At 44.2% G+C, this 20,882-nt stretch overlaps 1 protein-coding gene across 1 annotated transcript in view; it reads left to right on the forward strand.

Moving 5' to 3' along the window:
- Positions 1-705: 705 nt before the first annotated feature.
- BACE2 (beta-secretase 2) overlaps positions 706-20,882 on the forward strand; it is a 49,852-nt gene continuing 29,675 nt past the window's right edge. Inside the window, exon 1 of the mRNA XM_080376634.1 lies at positions 706-1,415. Coding sequence (XP_080232760.1) covers positions 1,104-1,415 — 312 coding nt within the window. The 5' untranslated portion in view covers positions 706-1,103. The remainder of the gene's footprint in view (positions 1,416-20,882) is intronic.

Consider the following 20,882-nt stretch of genomic DNA (forward strand, 5'->3'; position numbering starts at 1 on the left):
GCCTGGAGCAGATTTACACACACATGGACAGACCAGGTGGTCACCAGCAAATTGGTTGGGGGATACTGAGAGTATGCATGACTTGGGCTGGCTATTTTTCAACTTTATCTACTACAGAGGATGGGGGGAAGGGTCAGAAACAAACCCAAAGTGAATCTTCTTAAACTTGCCCAGTGTTGTTTTTCAAGGCTTTTGGACTGTCTGCTCCATCCAGTCATCTGGCACTGCCGTTACTCCAGAGGTGCAGAGTAATTCCATCCTAAGTGTTCCCATCTTTCGAAAGGCCGCACTTGACTCCGGTTATTAATTCCGTGCATGATGAAGACATTTAAAGCCTCGCAGGCTTTCTCACAAGCAGACGTCTTTCATGCCTCGCTCTTATTATTGCAGCAGATGAATTGGCACACACGCGCCCGCTCCTCACACCAGACGCCGCCGCTGTGAAACGTGGCTGCTGCCACCCGCACCACAGGCACACGCAGCCACGGCCACCCGTGCGGGACACGCATCCACAGCCCCGCACCCGGCTCCGACCTACCCGCCACCGCCACCACCTCCTCCTCCTCCTCCACCCCCTGCCTGGCCACAGCCTCCACGCCCGCGGGGCCCTGAGGCGCCCGCTCCCCCCCCGGCGGTGAGGGTCGAGCCGCTGCCGCCGCACCGGGCGGGGACCGGCCCCGGCCGCGCCCGCCCCCCCCGGGCGTTCCTCGCCCGCCCCGCCACTCGTACGGAAACTTTTCCCCCGCCGTGCCGTCACGGTCCGTTAGCGGGGCTGCGCTGGGCCGAGCCGAGCCAGGAAGTTTCTCCCGCGGGCGCTGGCCCGGAGCAACTTTCCCGCAAGGTCCCGGGGCGGCCGCAGCCCGCCGCTGCCCGGGGGCCGTACGGGAGAAACGCGAGGAGGAGCTCGGTTCGGGGGAGGGGGGGATGAAGCCGGGGCGTGGGTAAGCCGCTCCCATCTTCTTCTTCTTCTTCTTCTTCCTCCTCCTCCTCCTCCCCTCCCCCTCCCCGCCCCGGCTGCTCCAGTCTGGCAGCCAGGCGGCCGCTGCCTCCGGCCGGAGCCGCTGCAGTTCGGAAGCGCCCCCGGCCCCCGCGCTGCCGCCGGGATGGGGACGCTGCCGGCGGCTCCCAGTCTCCTGCTCTTCCTGGCCGGCGCCGCGGGGCTCTGCCGGGCTTTCTTCTTCCTCCCGCTCCGTGTGTCCCATCCGGCCGCCCCCGGCGGGTCTCCGCCAGCCCCGGTGGTGTTGCGGCCGGGGAGCGGCAGCCGGCAGCAGGACTCCCTCGGTGGCGCGGACGGCTTGGCCTTGGCCTCGGATCCTGGCGGCACCCTCAACTTTTTAGCTATGGTGGAGAATCTTCAGGGGGACTCTGGCCGCGGCTACTACCTGGAGATGCTGATCGGGACCCCGCCGCAGGCGGTAGGAGCGGGCCGCGGACTGCGGGCTCGGAGGGGGGGAGGGCCAACTTCTCGGGGGGTGGGGGAACTTCTCGGGGGTCTGGAGTTAGCCGCCCCCAGGGCCAAACACAACTTTCTCCCGATGATCAGTGCCGGAGCCTCCCCGCCCCCCCCCCCCCCCGCCCGAAAGACGCTGCCGGTGCCCGGCGCGGGGGAGCGACGGCGGCGGCAGCAGCGAGTTTCCACGGGCCGGGCGGGAGGCGCGTCCCCGGGCGCCAGCGGTGCGGTGCAGAGCGGGGCAGTGCGGTGCGGGGAGTGGCGAAGGGCAGCGGCTGCCGGAGGGAGGCGGTTCTGCCGCGGCCCGGCGACTGCTCCGGAGATCCTGCGGAGCTGGTCCCTGGTGTCAGGCTGTCTCATTTTCGTTGGAAGCGAGTTGTTTTGTCAGTCGAAATGACTGTGGTTTAGAGTCAGAGGGTGCTTTTTTGTTCTTTTATTTTTTAAGCTGTTTTGCATTGTGATTGGGTGCTTTCATAGATCCTCCCGGTGCCTCAGCGAGAATCACTCGAAATCTTCCTGCTAAAGTAAGTGATAGCAAAGCGAAACCAGCCCCCTTTTTCCGGAATTCGTATGTTACTCATTAATAACACAAAGAACGTGTGTGGGTTTAATACTGCTTTCAAACAGACCATGTTTCCTTGAATCTCCCCCATCTGCCTTTACCAGCATTGCTCAAGTTTTTTGCCATGTAGTTGCTCTTTCATCTGTGTCATGAGATCCCCGGAGGAGCGGTGCTGGGCTGCTGGTGGGGATGACTAGTCAGCTGAGTGGGGATTAATTTCCTGAAGGCCCTCGGGGCTTTCCCTCAGAACTTCGTGTTTACTTCGGGAGTTTAGATCCTTGCTTCCCCGTGTGCACAAAAGAATTCTTATTCTGCTGCTTTAGCTCCTCTACTTAATAAACTGCTGATGAATGTGAAACTGCTAAGCCAGCAGGGAGTGTTCGGCTGTGTTACATTTTTAGGCTGCTGTGAGCTCTTTCTGGTTTACACCTTGAATGTAAGAGGATTGGCCACATCGTTGCTCTAATTGAAATGTATGACGGTAGGATCAATGCATGTATTGAGAAAGGGTGGCTTATTTATGATCAATAAAGGGAGTTTTTTTTTTAAAAAAAAAACTAAGTGTGAGGCATTAAGGTGTAGCCTGTTGGGCATAGAGGCCATGAAATAATTTTTCCTCCGTGTTGCGCACTGCATATTTGACTAGTTCTATTAGTGTGGTGTTGTGTGTGCTTCATTACTCCAGGGAACATTCACTATTGGTTTCTGCCAGAATCAAGATACCAGATTTGATTGGACTAATAATCTAATTCAGTATGTCTTAAATGAGGAAAATAATTTTAGGTCGAAAAAGTGACTATCAAGCGTAACATCCCCTTACGTGTCTAGGGGGATTCTGAAATTGGAAGAAATGGAGAAGGAAAAAGGACAAGCTTTTGATAATGTGACTGGAGATCTAAGAGGGAGAAATGTGCTGCCCTCAGTGCACCTGGAGGCTTCACTTAACACTTAACAGCTAGTATTACTTGTATTACATGTGATGCAAGGTTTCAGAAAAACTTGTCTCAGTGATTTTTTTTTCCATCTGGAAAAAGAAAAAAAAGCTCTGAATCTGGTTGCAAACCTTTTACTATTTTGAACTAGTTCTCAGTTCTCGTTAAGTTAATTAATTAAAAGACCACCACTGGTGTTTAGCACATGTGAACTTTTATTCACAAGTAGGCCCACCGAGGTTTTAAGTAAGGTTATAAATGCGCTTGTGCTTCCAAAATCAGATCTTGGCATGTAGCGACTCAGTAGAGTGCAGTTAAAAATTGTTCTTTACTGTTGATGGAGATGAATTTGTTCTCTCGTTTCCTGCCTGAAACTGGAAGGCTTAAAGATCACAAATGTACTTGTTTTTCTGCTTTGCGGAGAATAGTACAAAGCTGCTTGGACACCTTCCTTTACTCTTGCACCCCTCCTGCATGGGACTTTCCCCCAGGCTAACTCCCTTCCTCACCTAGGCTTCTCCCAGGACAGCTGAGCTCAATGCCCTGACATTTTGCTAGGGAGGAAGAACGAAGAGCTGCAGAGCAGCATGGCTTTGCTTCCATGCTGTCGGAGCAGAAGGGTGGATGGCAAAGCTGCTGCTCCAGACAGTGTTACAGAGAGGGGTTGGGTAAATGCAGACGAGGCAGTAGCGGATGGACCAAGACCAAAGAGCAGGTTGTGAGAAGAGGCACAAGACTTAATGTCGTGGTTATGATAGCATTAGTGCCTCGTGACTTTGAAAGTGTGTACGTTAAGCGTTGAAAGCTACTGTGCCAGTATGGGGAGTAAGCATTTGTGAAAGACTTCAGCACTACTGAGCTTGCTTTACTGCTCAGTTGCATTTTTAGAAATTTTCCTTTTTTAATTTCTGTTCTTGGAAGGAAGCTACTATGAAAGAATTACGTTTTTCAGGTCATTTAAGGCACACTGTTTGGCTTTCATTCCAATTCTGATTTTTCATATAGCAGATACACACAGAACAGAACTGCATTTCACAATGGCAGTTCTGAAATACTTGTTCTGACGATATAAAAATAGAGCAGCTGTGTGAAGTCAAATTTATTTTATTTTCAAGAGAGGAAACTTCAGTGCAGTCAATCCAATTTTACAAAGTGTTTGCAGCCAGAGTGTTTCTATAATTTTAAGTTTTATAATACAGTATCCTTCCTAATCATATTGGGTCTCTAGACTAGCTACCAGGTCAGTGTCAACTGTCATTACCCCCACTCTCATCCATTCACAGGCAGATCTACTTAAGAATTATGTGAAAGGTGAAAAAGAAGGTCTATTGTATTGAGGAGTGTGATATATTTGTCTCTTATTTTGTGGATGTATTCTTATGTGTCCCGCTTCTGATGGATTGTGCTTTACACCTGTCTGTGTGGGTGCACGTCTTCCAATTCCAAATTTAAATAAGAGGTAGCAAGAGCCCAATATGAATTGTGTGCTCTGTTCTTACTTCTTATTTCTTTAAATAATCTGATGGAATTCCTTTGCTCTATCTTTTATTATTTTTCCTGCCCTGAGATTTCAAGCACTGTGAGAAATTGAATCAAAGATCATTTAGGGGTTTTTTTGCAATCTTCACTGCTGTTCTCTTCATATTAATTTTGTTTCTCCTGTGAGCTTTTGACCAATAGAACAGTCAAACTCTTAAAGCACCCCATGCTCTTCACAGCTTTCTTGAAGTCCATCTGGATTGCATTAAATATTTGCAAAGAAAGTACTGTTGCCTCATGTGTTAGCCTTCATTGCATGAGGTAGTGGTATTCCCACCAGTCCCACTGCATTTCCAACTTGTGTTTTTATTGAGAGCAGGTAAATGCTATTCCTGCAAGTTCATTGCAAAGAGAGGTCAGGTGTATGCCGCCTCAGAGTCACGTAGCTGTGGTCTGATTAGCAGATATTGAAACCATGGTAGGATTTGACTTGTGCTCTGAATGCCACAGCTCCTTTTTGAAATTTCAATGTCAATTTTTCAGTCTATGCATGAAGAGGTTTTGTCTATTTTATTTCCTAATGGCAGTTTGTTCTGTGCAGGGGCCTGTGAGCAAAAACCTGTCCTGTAAACTTGCTCTGAAGTTTTAAGGTCAATGTGAATGTTGGGTCTAATGACCTTCACTGCAAAACACAAACTCCAGTTTCCATGTAATTGGTGGGCGGTTATCTTTCCTTCAATTTCTTCCAGCTATTAAAGAAAAGAAGGATATGTATTAAACACCTCAAGTGTGTCATGGACTCTTAACATTTATAGCTTGGTATTTTGAAGGTGATTAACAGACACATCAGCAAGTTCTGAACATGGAGCCATTCTTCCTTAATTGTTGATAGCTCTTATTTCCTGAGTGTTGGAAGGAATGAAGATTGTGAGGAAAGATTCAACTGCTCTTGTAATTTCATTGCTTCAGTAGTCTTGCTATATTTGGTGATAAGGGCCTGATTTCTGGAGCTGTGCTGTTCCCTAGGAAGCTAAGCTCTGCTTTCTTAATTTTGCTGAGAGGGAGTTTACCATCTTTCTAGATACAAGAAGTTTTGAAAATGTCATGCTTCCAGGTTCAAATACCAGAAGTCAAGCTCCAACTCAAGTCTTTCTCTCTTTCTTTCCTTTTTTTAAAAAATTATGTGGGTCTTTCATGTTTATTTTTGAGCTCTTTATGAAAGAAGAAAGGGTTAAGGAGCAAAGAGGAGTTCTGTGGTGTAGTTGGATATTTTGAGGTGACAGGGTCAAAATCCCTCCAGATCCCTCTAATGGAAGTACTATTGAAATGCAAAATATTCCTGTTCTTAAATGATGAGTTGGGAATATTTTGGTTGTTGTTGGTTGCCTGCAAAATAAAAAGGACAAGGACCTGAAAGTTATAAGACAGGACTAATACAGTGATGAACTGTCTTCCAGTGGGGTGTAATCTATTTTTGACCAAAGACAAAGCAAACAACCATAGCAGGTTGACAGAAAGGTCCCTGCCTTTACAAATTAGCATTCTGGCACCTCCTTCCATACAAAATTAGCCCTCACCAAAGGGAATGCGTGGAGGTAGTGGAGCCTGTACTATAAAAATAACCCAAAATGCGAGTATTAATTACAATGCAGGTGCCCTGATTAGAGTATAGCACAGTTAGTGTTTTATAGCAAGTCTTTGCCTTGCTGTTTGTAGGTGGGCTGCAATGGTCTGCCGTGTCTGTACACAGAGTGACATGAATGAATGAGGCTGATCATGATCGTTCCCCAGGATGTGCTCCTTTCCCAGGGACAGTTGGATTAGAGACCCACTAACTGCTCCTTTAAAGGTGCTTTTTCTCTTTCGGAGAAGTGGTGGAAGTTTTGTTACCCAGGGTTGCCAGTTGTAGCAATCGTGCATTCAGATCCTGGTCAGTTGCTGCAGAAGATCTGTTGTGAGGAGCAGGTGTGGTGACAATAGTTTTCAGGTTCACACCTTTTGCTGCTCCTTGCATTTCATTCCCTATCAAAAGTATTAGATTAGGAAAGAGAAAAGCAGAGGGAGAGGTAATAACTATTTTTACTATTATTAAGGAGTAAGTTAGTGGGGATTTGGAGCAAAAATGAGATGAAAACAAACCAGTGGGCAAAAGAAAACCCATGTGAAATTCCCAAATGTTTGAGTGTTTGTGATTATGAAAGAAGGAATCTTTTTTTTCTTGGGGTTTGTTTGGGTTTTTGGTTTTGCTTCCCACCCCCCCCCACCCCCCCCTGCTTTAACCAGAGGTCTGTGAGCTCTAGTGATAGTGTCTGGCAAGACATTTAAAAACTACTACACCCTGCAAGGCCTTCATTTTCATGAAGGGCACTTATGACTTCGAGTCTGTTAGTAACATTAGCTGTTACATTGCCTCCACAGTTTATTATCTTTGAAAATTTCTCACTGATTGTAGGTGAAGCAAGTCTGACCTGAAATGTTATCTGGCCATTGTCAAGTATAACTATGTTTTAAAAAAGAAGCTGATACAATGGCATACCCTTGCTCATGTGCATCTCCACTATGAATCAGACATACCTCTCTCCCTTACTGGTTGTAAAATACAGATTTCATCATAATTTCTTTAAATAAGTGAAGGAACTTGTTGCTCCTATTTCTGACCAGATTAGGACTTGAGATCTGATCTTCAAAGAAAAGGAAAGGAAGTGGTTTTTTCCTGCCATTGATGGGACTGTCATACATCTTGCTGCTTTTCAGTCTGGTTTTGCTATGTAGATCTGAGCTCATGAAGCAAATGCAGTACATGTTCTGCAGATAGCAGGGTGCTGTTAAAATTGAAAGTTTTACATTTTAATTTTTATCTGTTAGTTCAGTGTCCTTCAAAGCACTTGAAATAGCTCAGGACTGAAATAGATTTTATTTGCAAATTTTTGCGCATGAACTCCCTTAGTTTTAAAATAACAAGTTAGCTGACTATCTGTCTCCGCTTCTCTGCATATGTCTACATTGCAGCCACCCATGCAATTGGATTACGGCATTATAGAACTGAGCGAGTAGAAACCAGCTAACTGGTGGATGTTAACAGTCTAGTTGTGACAACAGGGTCCTCTGCATGAGCAATCTACTGTGCTTTTCCAGGTGGCTCTGCAACACGCAATGAGCTCCATTACCGCTGGCAGTACCTGAGGTAGCACGAGCATGTCTGCATCAGCTGCGTGTTTTGGTTTTGCTATGGCAGCAGCTTCATGCTCTGTGCAGCAAAGGCAGCAGCAGCCCAGAACCACCCAAGATCCTTGCCAAGGAGCTGGGTAAACTTCTCTTGGGATGGAAGTTTGGCAGCTGAACCTGCTACTGCCCACGGGCCTGGCCTTTTCCGCGAGCTTCCTCCAGGCGTGGCTGATGGGCTTTCGGCCATGCTCCGAGAGCGGTCACATAGCAAAGTTAGCTCTCATGCCTTCAGAAAGCCTTGAGCCAATGTTTGCTTCCTGTTTTGCCAAAGGTTGATAAAATAATACCTTCCACCCCCCCACACACCCCCTTCTCTCTCCTGCCTCAGAGTTCTTCCCTCATTCTTCCTTTTGCCTGTCTCTCCTTCTGCTCTCGCTGCCTTTTTATGTCTAAGAGTATTTTAAGGGGAGGGCAGCAGGGGACAGATGTTCTAGACCTTTGTTTCAGGTTTTTTGAAGAGTTCTCCTCAAATAGATGAAACCTGTGGGGTATGGTGGAGAGGGAATTTGAGGAAAATAAGCTGGATGGAGGAAAAAAATCTTATTGGAATGAAAATTACAATTCATTGAATACAATTAATGTGTCATAATTAAAATGCTCTTTTGGAGGGAATCTGTTAAGACAGTAATTGCACTTTACAATCCTTCTTTTCCCTCACCACTGCTTACTAATAATTTGAAATTGTGGAAAATAAATTACTTGTAGATTTTGTTCTCTTTGCTCAGCCTGTGAGTACTAAAATTAGTTGATTTTATTTAGCTTTATGGTTGGTTTATTTTTGTACCTACCTACTAGCAAAAACTGCTGTTAAGCTAGACTGCATGTGTTCAGGGAAAATGCTTGTCTCAAAGTCATAGCTAGTCTGGTTTCATTTTAAAAGAGGAAAGGTATTAATGTTGCAGTAACACTTGGTAAACTTCTCCTCCTTAAGGACACAAATGAATCCATTCTTGGGGATCTGCAACTGTTTGATAGCACTACTTTTTCCCATTGGTATTTTTGTTTTCAAGAAAAACAGACAGCAACTCAAGAACTGAGAGTCACCTCTCCACTTGAGGGAGGGAGAGTAAGTCTTCTCTCATTAAAGGCCAGCTCCTGCCATTTGGCAGGGAGAAAGTAGTTGGATCCTTTTGGTGGCCATCTCTCAGATAATTCCTTGACATTTGTTTGTGGATCTGCCTGCAAGAGTGGTCCATAGAAGAGTGCCTTGGAGCCCGCTGCGGCTTGTGCTCAGGCTCACGTCAAGGCCAGATGTGAGAATTTTCTCACCCACCCAGGCTCTTTCTGTTTCTTACTTTGCTGCCATAGGAAGCTTCACCAGAGAAGATCAGCCATTTGGGGCTTCTGTAGAAAGGAAAGGTTTGCCTGTGAAGCCATTGTATGGAACGCTGGGTCCTGTGTGTCCCCCCTGGAAAATTTTATTGTGGTATTAGGGAAGAAAAAAAACGCATCAGGTCAGCAGAAGGTAAATTTTGAAGATTGCCTTTGGCAGCAATAGTTTTGGCATAGGAAATAATACACTAGAGCATCTGTTTTGACTGCAGGCTTCAGATCTATTTTCGAAAATGTGAAATCTTGCAGGGTTTTTTTTCTTCCTACATAAATGGCAACTTTACTTCCGAAATTCTGTTCTGATACCTGCTGATACAGAAACCTTGACTATCAGTGTTTGTGGCATAAGAAATTAACAATTATAGCGTCTTTTCAAGACAGAGCATGGTATACCAGTTAGGAAGGTCTTCAGGGCAGTATTACCACGCTGCTTAAGCATGGTATGGAGAGACCTGTGCTTTCATTCACTGTGCTGTCTAGTATATGTCTGCTACGAGTAAGAGTGAAATGTGAAGCATGTCAGAAAATGATTCATCAGTCCTACTGATACTTCTCTGTGACTAAAGAGATTTTTATTTAATTCATTCATTTTTCTTCTTGGTGACTCTCAGGTTGCAAATAAGACAGAGGAGTCCAAAGGTGGTCACACTTTCCAAAGTCTGAGAAATGCTGTAGCAAGATAACATCTGATGCAGTCACAGTGCTTCAGTTTATCTGCCACAGAATAATCTTATTACTTCATGGCTGCAAAGTCCTTCAGGGAATAGTACAAACATTTAGCTTGATCCCAAGTGCCAGATTTTTGCTGTAGGGTTGCTGAGATAAGTAAGGGGGAGCGTTGTGGGGGGCAGTGTGGTGTGTCCAGAAAATTTCTCAGTAGCTGTAGTTACGAATGTTCCAGCTAATGTTAATTTGCACTCTGCTGAGCCTTCAGGTTAACGTTTTCTTGGCAAGTGACCAAATATTGGAGTTACTACCTGCACATTTGTGTTCAGGTTCGAAAACTTTCTCCACAGCAGGTGTACATGACATTTGCTGTTGCTAAGGGGTGAACTTCCACAATTCTGGTGGCCTGAGCACCATCGGCTCCAGTGTGTGGGCAGCAATGCAGCTACACTTGTTGCCTTCCCAGTGGTGCGTAAAATGTTGGAGCCCTGGGCTGCTGCAGGACCTGAGGTACCATCGTCACACAGTGGGTTGTAATCGCTGGTCCAAGTGGAAGGTAGGTTAGTTCTACATACAGGTTGATAAGTGGTGGAATGAATAGTAGGAAGCTGTCTTCTGTGTGTTGTCGCAGTGTGTACTAGCAGACTTCATCGACCTCGGAGCATAACAAAGTCTTAACTTCCTGCCCTACAAACTCAACTTGGTAGCTGAAAAAAAAAAAAAGCTGTGTTCCTGCATGCCTCTCTGTTCTCCTGTGTAATAAAGACTTTTATAGTGGAACTTGGTTAACAATTGTAATGATGTATGAGCCACAGGCAAAGCTGTTTCATTTCCCAAAGCTGCTGCCTCTACAGTATTAGCCAGGGTAAAGACTAAAGTGTGCATGTTTGAAAAGGAAAGAGAGAAATAAACGAGTCCAGTAGCAGGGGGAGGAACCTACTGATTTCAAAAAAAGAAAAAAAAATTATTTCACTTGAGAAGCAAATCTGCCTTTTAGATTGCTCTACCAAATTTTTCATAAAAGTTAGAATAAATATGAATAAAAATATTGTTGTTATTTTTAATAGATCAAACATGTTATTGTGACATTGCTTAACACCTTTTTTTCCTTTTTTTTTTTAATTCTCTCTCCGATTGGGTAGTCCTTCCTGATATTATGGAGTGGAAAGCTGCTTTCTGTTTGTGTCTTTTAACTCCCATGTATAATTCCAAGAAATACCCATGATGACAATTAAGTTCTGTTCCTTGGTAATATCCTAAATAGGTCAGGTGGAATGGGGAGCAAAAGCCTTCTGTATGTTGTATTCCCTTTATTAATTACCAGGGAAATAAAAACACTGGGGTTGCAGCACCTTGTTTGTGTTCCAGACCTGGGGCTGCCTGTGTACGTTCCTGTAGCCACTTGAGATGACACCGACCAGCGGGCAGCTGCCTGACCCTATGCCTTGCCCCAGAGATGTGGCACAGCTTTTCTAGCAGGGAATACAATCAGAATAACCAAATTCCAGTCCTTGTGCTTGCAGTAGCTGGATGGGGTTTTTTTTCCTGATCTCTTCCCTCCCTCCCTTTGCCTGCACCAGATCCAGCCCTGCCCCTTTGCCGTTCATGTAGCAACAGCCCAACAGGTGTGTGAAAGTTTGGGATCATGGCCCTTTCTGGGCAGAAAGGGAGGAATGGAGGTGAGAGCTGCTGTGGCTTGTGAGGAAGAGGTAGTTCAAGGGAGGTAGAGGATGGGTCTAGTCTTTTCAGCTCCGCATCTGAAACAGGCTGAAACATCACAGTTTGACGGTATGTGATACTGTAGCAGCTCTCATATGTTGAAACAAAATCTGGCAATGTTGCAAGTCCAGTCCTGAAGAACAAGTCGTGGCATTTTTATAGCAGAGGTCATGCCTTGAAGTACAGGGAGTTCATAGTTGGTTTTATAAGCTGTGGTGCACTAATTTATTTACTTCTCCATGTCCAACAATCTTGGCTAACCCAGGGATCCCAGTATGTGGACGAGGGATGATTGGTAGTTTCCTGGCCTCCAGGAGGGAGAGGCTGCTTTTATAGCCATGAACCTGACTTAAGCAGCAAGGTGGGGGATCCCATATAATCGTGTCTGTTGGCTTTCATTTTTGGGAAGGTTGGTTGTTTTACCTTGCAGTGGCTGAATAGAGAGAAGCCAAGAAATATGATGCTCATACACTCTGGTTTTGTTGCAGTGTTTTAGGGGAATGACTGGAAAGTATCATATAAGCATTCAGTGCCCTTCTTGAAGAAAAACACTAAAAAAAATAAGCAAGCCCTTCCTGAAAGCAGGCAGAAAGTGCCGCTCGAAGGACATTATAATGAGCAGCCCCACTGTGTGGGTATGGCAGTACTACTGGGAACAGCCTGTTCTGGGGAGAACAGATAGACCTGATATGTCAGGAGTGTCCTGCCTTCACCTCTTTCTCTCAGCTCTCCAGGCTTTGAAAAACCTTTGCTAACAAACACCCGTCTCCAAAACTAACATCTTGACAGAGGAGGGGAAAAAAACTGAAAAGAATCGTGTCGCTGCGAGAGCAAGTTGATGGGGGGAGGAGAGGGAAGAGATCAGACCCAGCGTGCAGCCTTCTCAAAACTATGTTTTTTCTCACTGCTGTCCTGCAAATTTCTTTTTCATCCTACCCGTCTCCGAAATGTAGCCTTTTTCAAAGTTAATCACAGCCTTCAAAAGCTACTTAAATATTGCAAGAGCAGCTTTGGCACTTTGTTTCACATCTTCAGTGCAATTTGAAATCCAGGGACTTATTTAAATTTGAGATTGAAGTTCAGGTCTTTGGTGCAAGGGAGACCTTATAATGCAGGTAGAAGTACAGGAGTGAGACTGAGTCTCTCCTGAGAGGCAATGGTACTGTGGTGTGTTTGACAAAAGGGAGATTACCAAGAAAAATAACAGTGCTCCTGAGACTAGAGATACCTCATAGCCTATGCTCAAGAACATTAGGAATGGGCTTCATAAGCTGTATTGAAGTTTGCAACATGGCCCTTGATTAATTCTAATATTTCCACATGGAACAGTAAACATGGGCAGTGACTGATGGTGTAGAAGCTTGTACAGCATGAGGAAGGTTTAAAAATTAGTTTAAGCCTTCTTGAGTTTACTTAGTATGGCTTGGCTCTGTGCAAAAGTGTAAAGCTGTTTCAGTCTTGGAGATACTGCAGTTGGAGGGGTTGTTGCTTTAATTTCAAAACAAACTTTTTTTTATAGTGTAGGACTTCTGAAACTAGGTATAGAAGAACAACTAAAAATACCTTTTTTCTTTTTTTTGACAGCAGTTTCTCAGTCTAATTAACAATAGAGGTAAAGAAAAGGGTGACCTGACAAAATATATTGGAAGCTAATTTTGGAGAGCAAAAGCCTCAGAAAATTGAATTTCTGAACTGTATGCAGCTCCTAACTGTAATCATTCCCTGGGTATAATACATTAACATAGAGTTACTGATTTCATTTCCTTAAACAAAACAAAACAAAAACCACCAAAAAGACCTCCTTGGGTATCATATTCTGAAAGGCAGTATATTAGCCTGATAAGTCCCTTTCTCCTTCCCCTTCCCCCCCCCAACAAAAAAAAAAAAAAAAAAAAACCCAAACCAAAATAACCCTCTCTAAAATAATTTGACATAAGCGTATGTTTTTTAGAAGTATCATGCTTTAAGTAGTAGTGGTAAACAGAACAGACGTAGCAGACATTAACACTGAGACACTTGAGGTGGGCAGTTTGTTGCTTTTCAGTGAGGTGGTTGTCTTTTTTTACAGAGAAAGTTTAGCTTCAGGTCAGCTGAAGTAATTTCACAGTGGTTTTCTTCAGGAATGAAGCAAGACAGGCTGTGGTTAAGCGCAAGGGTACAAGTGCATAGAGGCTTGTTGAGCGAGCTGTCTGGGGATAGCGAAACCCTTTTTTGCTGGCCAGTGATGTCTGCGCCCCTCTGTTGTGAAACACAGTTGTGCAGCCCTTCACCCACCTCCACCACTTCCCTGTTTACTATGGAGCTAGAAGCTGTCCCTCTCCTCAGGTACTCCTACAGCGCCCATAGCTCCATGGACTGGTCGCCATCTGATGTGGCTGGCCATTGCTCTAAAGGGTTCAAAATCTTGCCAAGCAGTGCCCAGCAGGTCTGCTCTGCGGTGGCTGTGCTTGGGGATTTCAAAGCGAGAAAGGTTTAGGTTGAGAAGGTGACTATGAACTTGGTAATGGCATTCACGGGCCTATCTGCAGGAGTCAGGCTGGTAGTAGAGATGAACTTAAGGCATTTCTTTTGTTTCTTTTTACCTATTGAATTAATAGCTGTCTCTCCAACACCTTTGGCCACCGTGTTCTCTGGGGTGGGAGAGGTGAGCTCTGGATGAGACGCTTACTAATTTAGATCTGGCAGAGAGCTTAGACGTAGCTTGTCTCTAGATCAAGACTGCGTGGGCACTGGGATTCCTCATGAGTCTTGCAGTTAGATGTGAGAGTTGGTCCCAGTGGCATTCAGCTTACAATCTCCCTGTCTCATCAGTGCTTTATTGCAATTAGCAGAAATTGATGAATTTAATTCCTGTACACCTACTAACAGGTGGAAATGTGCTTTCAGATTTTACAAGAGCTCTGTGTGTACTTAAGTGTAAATAGCTAATGTCACCTGCATTCGTTCTTTAACTTTAGGATGTGTTTGTGGGGTTCTTTAATCTTACATTTATCTAGGCACTCATTAACCTTTCGGTTCAAGAATATGTTCAGTATAAATGTAGAAAATACATTTTCCTTGCTCAATTTTGTAAGCACTTGGGTGCCTTACTGCTCTTAGTAAGAACTAACAGTCTACTTGATGTTAACGTGCATTATTGGCTACACTGGGAGAGGCTGATGAAGATTCCAGTCAGCTCACATGCAAACCCTTTTTTCTGAAAGGTGTGGCTCCCAGGGGATCTCTTTAGCAACCCTACATCTATTAAGACTATCGTGGTTTTCATCAGTCTTCTCAAACCACTTCAGGCTTTTCAATGGTTATTTACAGGTGAGATTTTTCTAGAACTCTAGGTTATTGTTGTTACTGGACTTCAACTAGTCCAGATTTTCCTTAAAACCCAATGCTTCCAGCATGGCATGACTTCAGCTGTAGCTGGTTTATGTGAACTAGAGAGTTGCTTCACACGCTTTGGTTTTTGTCATCTGTAGGGTGTGCTATGGGAGAGGGGGAGTTGTGTCTGGAAAAAAAAAGGAAAAAAAGGTTAATCTTTTCTGAAAAGGCAATGAGACAAAATTGCTGCGATTCACACAGCTCTAAGATAAGCGAGTAATAGCTCATGTTCAACAGCAAAGCATGTTCATATAGCATGAATAGGATGAATGTGTTGTATGATAAATCTAGACACAGCAAATAAATTTCAGCCTGAAAAATAAGATACCACATGAGATGGCATGTGCAGAGAGAATGCTAATGTTTAGGGAACCAAAGGCATTGGCAGAAAGGAGAGCACAGAAATGAAGAATAGATATTTTGTTTTGTTACTAGGATTGATTGGCTGACTATTTTTTTTGTCTTTAAACCATAATAGCCTTCCCTTATTGTCAAAATGATAATATATATAAAGCACTTCCCGTAATATTTCTCTTCAAAATGACTATTCATCAGTCCCAGAGTCAGATGCTCATATTTCAACTCACAATTTAGTTCAGCAAGTTTATACTTCAGAGCAATCAGTCATTTTAGCATTTGTGTTTTTAATACAAATCTCAACTACAGAAGCACACAGTGCTCTTAAGCACGGATAGATTGGCTAATCCAGATAGTACTTTGTAATCTTCTGGCAAAGGAAGAGATTATTGCTTTTCAGAGAGAAAAAAAAAGAATAAATAAAGTATTCCTCCCAGACTAGCAGTGCAGATCATGAAAAAAATAGAGAGCAAAGACTCTGAGTCTTCTGCTGGGGCCAGTGCAGGTGGGAGAGTGTCCAGGGATAGCTGAGCGTTTTAGGTGGCTGGGGGAGAGAGTGAATGAAAAGGTAGCATAAATATGGGGTCAGATCCCAGGTCCTGATAGCAGCTGGGAATGTGGTGAGGAAAATGACAGCGAATGCCAAACATGGTCTGGTGGGCTTCATCTGCTTCTGCCCTGAAGAGAGCCTCCATTTCCACTTGTTCTCCTGCTTGCTCCTCAGCCTACAAACACACCACAGAAGTCACAAATTTCTCTTGTGAAACCAGGAATTATCTTTGGTGATATACTTTTACCTCCTGGTAAGTTTTCATGCTGCAATAAATCACCTTCCTCTGCGTCCCCAGGGTGACGTTGCAGTGAAACGTGGGCACCACCTGCTGAACAAATGGCATTAGAAAATCATTAATCTGCGTTCCCGTTACAGTTTTCTTTCTCACAATGCCTGTTTTATCTTGGCTGCATGGTTAAGCCCTTCTTATGACTATGGGAGGATTTTTTTTTAAGGTAGTAGCAGACAGGTCTGTTTTCTGTGGTGAGGTGACCTCCCTCAGGGCACCCCAGGAAACACTTCTCCTGGGCTCATCCTAACACGTGGGCCAGCCCCCTCTGCCCCCTTCCTCCTCCTCCTGCTCCTCAGAGGTCAAGTGTGATACCATCCAAGCTGCAGAGGGTCATTTGGCTCTGGATGGGCTGTTTCTCCATCATCAGTGGCCGTGCAGTTTTCAGTCAAAAAGCTAAGTTGTTTTCTGGATTCCTCTACTCAGCACTGGTGAGGCCACACCTGGAGTGCTGTGTCCAGTTCTGGGCTCCCCAGTACAAGAGAGATACGGACAGACTGGAGAGAGTCCAGTGAAGGGTCATGAAGACATTTGAGGGATTGGAGCATGTCTCACATGAGGGAAGGCTGAGGGAGCTGGGACTGTTCAGCCCAGAGAAGAGAAGGCTCAGGGGGGTGGGGTGTCTCATCAACGTGCTTAAATACCTGAAGGGAGGGTGCAAAGAGCAGAGAGCCAGGCTCTTGTCAGAGGTGCTCAGTGACAAGACTGGAGTCAGTGGGCACAAACACAGGAGATAACCTCTAAATGTAAGGAAACCCACTTTTTTACTGTAAGGGTGACCAAGCACTGGCACATGCTGCCCAGGGAGGCTGTGGAATCTCCATCCTTGGAGATACTCAAAAGCTGTCTGGGCATGATCCTGGGCAGCTGCTCTAGGTGGCCCTGCTTGAGCAGGGTATTGGACCAGATGACCTCCAGAGGTCACTTCCAACCTCAACCATTCTGTAAAGTGCTGCAGAGCAATGAGGACTAGGCTGCTCCAGTCCAGAGTGCTTACAAGCAATGAAAAATGGGAGCGTCCCATCCCTGCCCCAGTGTTCAGGGGCAGTGTGCCAGCCAGTCTGTTGTACAGACCAACAAACACACCCTTTTTGGGTTTTAGTCATACCTGTTCAGCAAAATACGTAGTATACTGCAAGCAGAAATGCGTCATTGTGGAGACTGTTTCAGTTTATGTCTAACTTTGCAGGCCCCTACATCTAGAAATGCTTCCAAAGATTCCTCTAACTCATCTTATAATTAGGTTTTATTTTTGTATCTCAAGAGGAACAGATGACATCTATATTAAAGCCTAGTCTTCTGAATTTGTTTATTAGAAAGTAGACTGTAAATGCTAATTTCAAGTAATACAGGGAAAAAAGCATACAGTATCTCTGTGCTTAAAATGGTGCTGTATATTATAACATCATTAATTTGTAGAAACAAATTGCTGAAATAACCTGACTGACAGTCTGTGCCAATAATAACATGTGATAACTATGGGCAAACACAGCACATAGTTGCTAGTGTGTTTTCTATTTCACGTGATGGTTGTAAGCAATTCTTGCCAGATGGGCTGATATTGTAATTAGGAATCGTTGTGCTAAATGAGGCAGTATTTAAATTGGCAACTAATTTTCTTATCTGTTAACCAGCTTGAAATAGAAGAGCTGTTACCCAAACCATTTCTAGCTGCTAGTCCTTAACAAGAAACATAGCACTTCTTCACACCTTTTTTTTAGGCACTGTCTAGCAAATTATTTTCTGTAGGGTTTATTATGTGTGGGACAAGATAAGAGAGAGAGAGGATTAAGAGATGTTACAAGTTCAGGAGTTGTTAGATAGGGTGGACTTTATAAAGTCAGTACATCCTGATGTGTGGTAACAGCTCATGAGCTGGTAATGGGGGATGCTTCCTATTTATAGTCTCTACATGTGGACAAAAAAACATTTTTACTCTGTAATAGTTCACTGTGTGGCATATTCCGTCAAGCAGAGTAGGACTGTAAGGCCTATTTTAAGTGTGTGCCTGCGAGAAATTGTGAAAGCACAACAGTTCAAGATTTTGAATGGCATATGAATGTTACTAGTGTGGAATGGTCGCTTTCTTTATTGGGAGCAGGAGAGAAGGGAAAAGAAAGGGGTGCCCTTGGATCAAGTTAAAATCCCAGAGAAGGCATTGTTGCTTGTAGTTTTCATCATGAACTCTTATGGAGTCAGCTTCTTTGGTTTGCAGGTTTCTGTGGTGGAAACTATCAATTGCCTATCGTTAAGATTTTGACTGAACCCCAGAGTAAACATAAGGCTGAATGAGATTGATTGTTATATTTATGGGTTTATCTGTGAGAATCTTAATCCTTTTCCCCTGTCCCCCTCATGCTTCAGCTGAAGCAAGGATGAAAAGCCAAATACGTCTTGCAGTCTGGTTTCTTCTGTCCAATGGTGAAACTATTGCTTGATATTAAGAGGATCGGACCCATTAACTTGAAAAACCTACAGTGGATTTTTCCATGGGCCAGTCTTTTAATGGGGGTGAAGATTGTCACTAGCTCAGTGTGGGTTACCTAGGGAATCATACCAAAAGCAACAGCACGACAGGGTTGCATGCAAGCCTTAGGATTCCATACCTGGAAAAGGCTGTGTATGCTAAATCACTCATGCAGAGAGCTGCTTCAAAGAAATGCATTATGCACTTGTAGCTTGTGGGACTTGTTTTGTATATTTTTCTTAAAGTTACCAAAAACTCTCAACCTCAAACTAAAACAGGAAAGAGAAAGGTTGTAGGTCAGAACAGAGGCAAGGTCTGTCCCTGCTAGAGGATGCTAGCAACCTCTATGCAATAAAAATTGAACGATTGCTACATTTTATGACTTTTCCTTGAAAATGTGAAAGAAGTAACTTTCTGAATGCCTGATGGGGTAACTGCAAATTGCTGTTCACCAGGCAGTTAAATGAGGCGTAGATAATACCTAGTGTTGATGACGTCGTATTGACGCCACTTGCTGTAACAGATAGGGCAGGTGCCTGAACCGGAGACAGGGGAAGATTTGCTGAATGAAAAAAAAAATGACAGATCAATAGGGTTCTTCTTTTTTTTTTTTTTTTTTTCTGATGTCAAAATACAATAATATTCAGCAGTGGAAAGCTTAAAAATATTAAAGACATAGTGGTAATTTAAATTATTGAAGCAGGATAGCATACAGTAAATGCTATTTGGTCTTGGCACTAAATCAGGCACTGGGAAGTTTGAGGGATCCTTTAAATATTGACAATGGGTTTGACTTCCAGTTGAAATAAGTCATTACGACTGGTTTTTTTCAGTGTCTCTACCCCTTCGGGGTAGAAAAAATACAAAATACATGGCCAAAGGAGGCTTCACTTTCAGTGTTTCTGACTTTCAGTAAACAGGTTTAGATTTGTTTCTTTTTGTAAGCACAACTTAATGGCATGGAGTGTCAGATTTCCGTTGTAAGTTTGTCATGACAGAGATGGATTTTACTTGCTTTACTTTGATTACTCTATAGCTAGGGATCTTTATGAACCTCTTATTAGTAATAACAATGCTGTTTCCATATAGGAAGTGCACCCAGCAAAATAATCTCTGGGTATGATACTAGGTGCAGATTTTATGTTCCGTGGCTGTGGTAAAGGTGACCTTCAAGGGGAAAAAACAGCCTTTTGCATTTGCTGTCTGCTTTCTGCTATGTAGGTCTGAAATTGAACTTGGAAACCACAATAAAAAAAACCCCACAACTTTAAGGCTTTCCTTCAGTGCCTCTAAAAACAAAGGGAAAGTAGGTTTTCATTGTTTTCAATGCTGGGCACGTGATCAGTCAGCAGTCTTTGGACAGTTTTGCCTTCATAGCCTTGTTCAGCCGTGTGTCTCCAACCTTGGCTGTTTGCAAAATTTGACTTCATCTGACAATCTCTGACAAAACAGGGTGATCACTAAATAATTAGATCTCAGTGACAGGAAATGATTCACCTGAGATGGCCATAAAAAACCCCAAGGAACCTGCCCTGCCTGCCCATGAGAGCTATGATTCACCATCTCTGACTTCACAAGGAGGCGGCTGGAGAGGGTGCTGGCACCACTGTTGTCTCTGCCTTGGCATCAGGATCTTCTATCCCTGTGGCAGAAAGGTAGAGGCACATAGAAGTTATGACAGAGTATCCCACTGTCACAGTGCATAGCTCAGTGAATCAAGCTGAGGTGCCTTTGATTTAAATTTTCTTTAGTAAGCTGGGCGGTGAAATGCAGCAGCTGGGGAGTGAGCGCACAGTGTGTTTGGCTTCATCTTTTCAGAGAGGGCAGGGCTGACCTCTGGAGATGGGGCAGGATGGGCATCCCTGGACCATAGCTCCTTCGGTTGCCACCCTGTGACTCACCAGGGCTTGCCTGAAGCTCCCCCAGCAGCAGCAGTAAACCCGCATCAGGCAGTATGGAATAAAGTAGGCTCCAGTGGTGGCAACATGAACATGGTTCTTAATGAGATGTGAAGGCACTAAAGAAAATTCAGACCCAAAGGGTAGCCAGGAGAGAAAGAGAACTCAGTAAGTTATACCCACCCTAAAATGAGCAGCTAATCACTGGTGCTATTGTGAGGACTACAATAAATCAGTGTCTGCCCTGGCCGCCTGCATCTCATTATGCATAAACATGCGGATAGAGAATGTCAGCCTCAATAGCAATCTGTCATGTGAATGCTGCTGTGTCCGAGTGGGCTGGCACTTGCATGGTTAGCCAGCTTTGGGTTTTTGTTTTAGGTTTTGGTAGTTTTGTCTTTTTTTTTTTTTTTTTTTTTTTTTGGAGGGGGGGGAGTAGGGTGGGGGATTGCTATTTTCTTTTGGAAATGTTGATTTGTGCCATGCTGTGGGTAGTAAATTTGTGAACTCTGTGATGATAACATTGTATTTAAGGTGTGGGGGTAAAATAGCTTTCATATATGTCATATCTAGTGATTGGG

This window comes from Falco punctatus, assembly GCF_963210335.1.
Source record: "Falco punctatus genome assembly, chromosome: 2".
Taxonomy (NCBI): Eukaryota; Metazoa; Chordata; class Aves; order Falconiformes; family Falconidae; genus Falco; species Falco punctatus.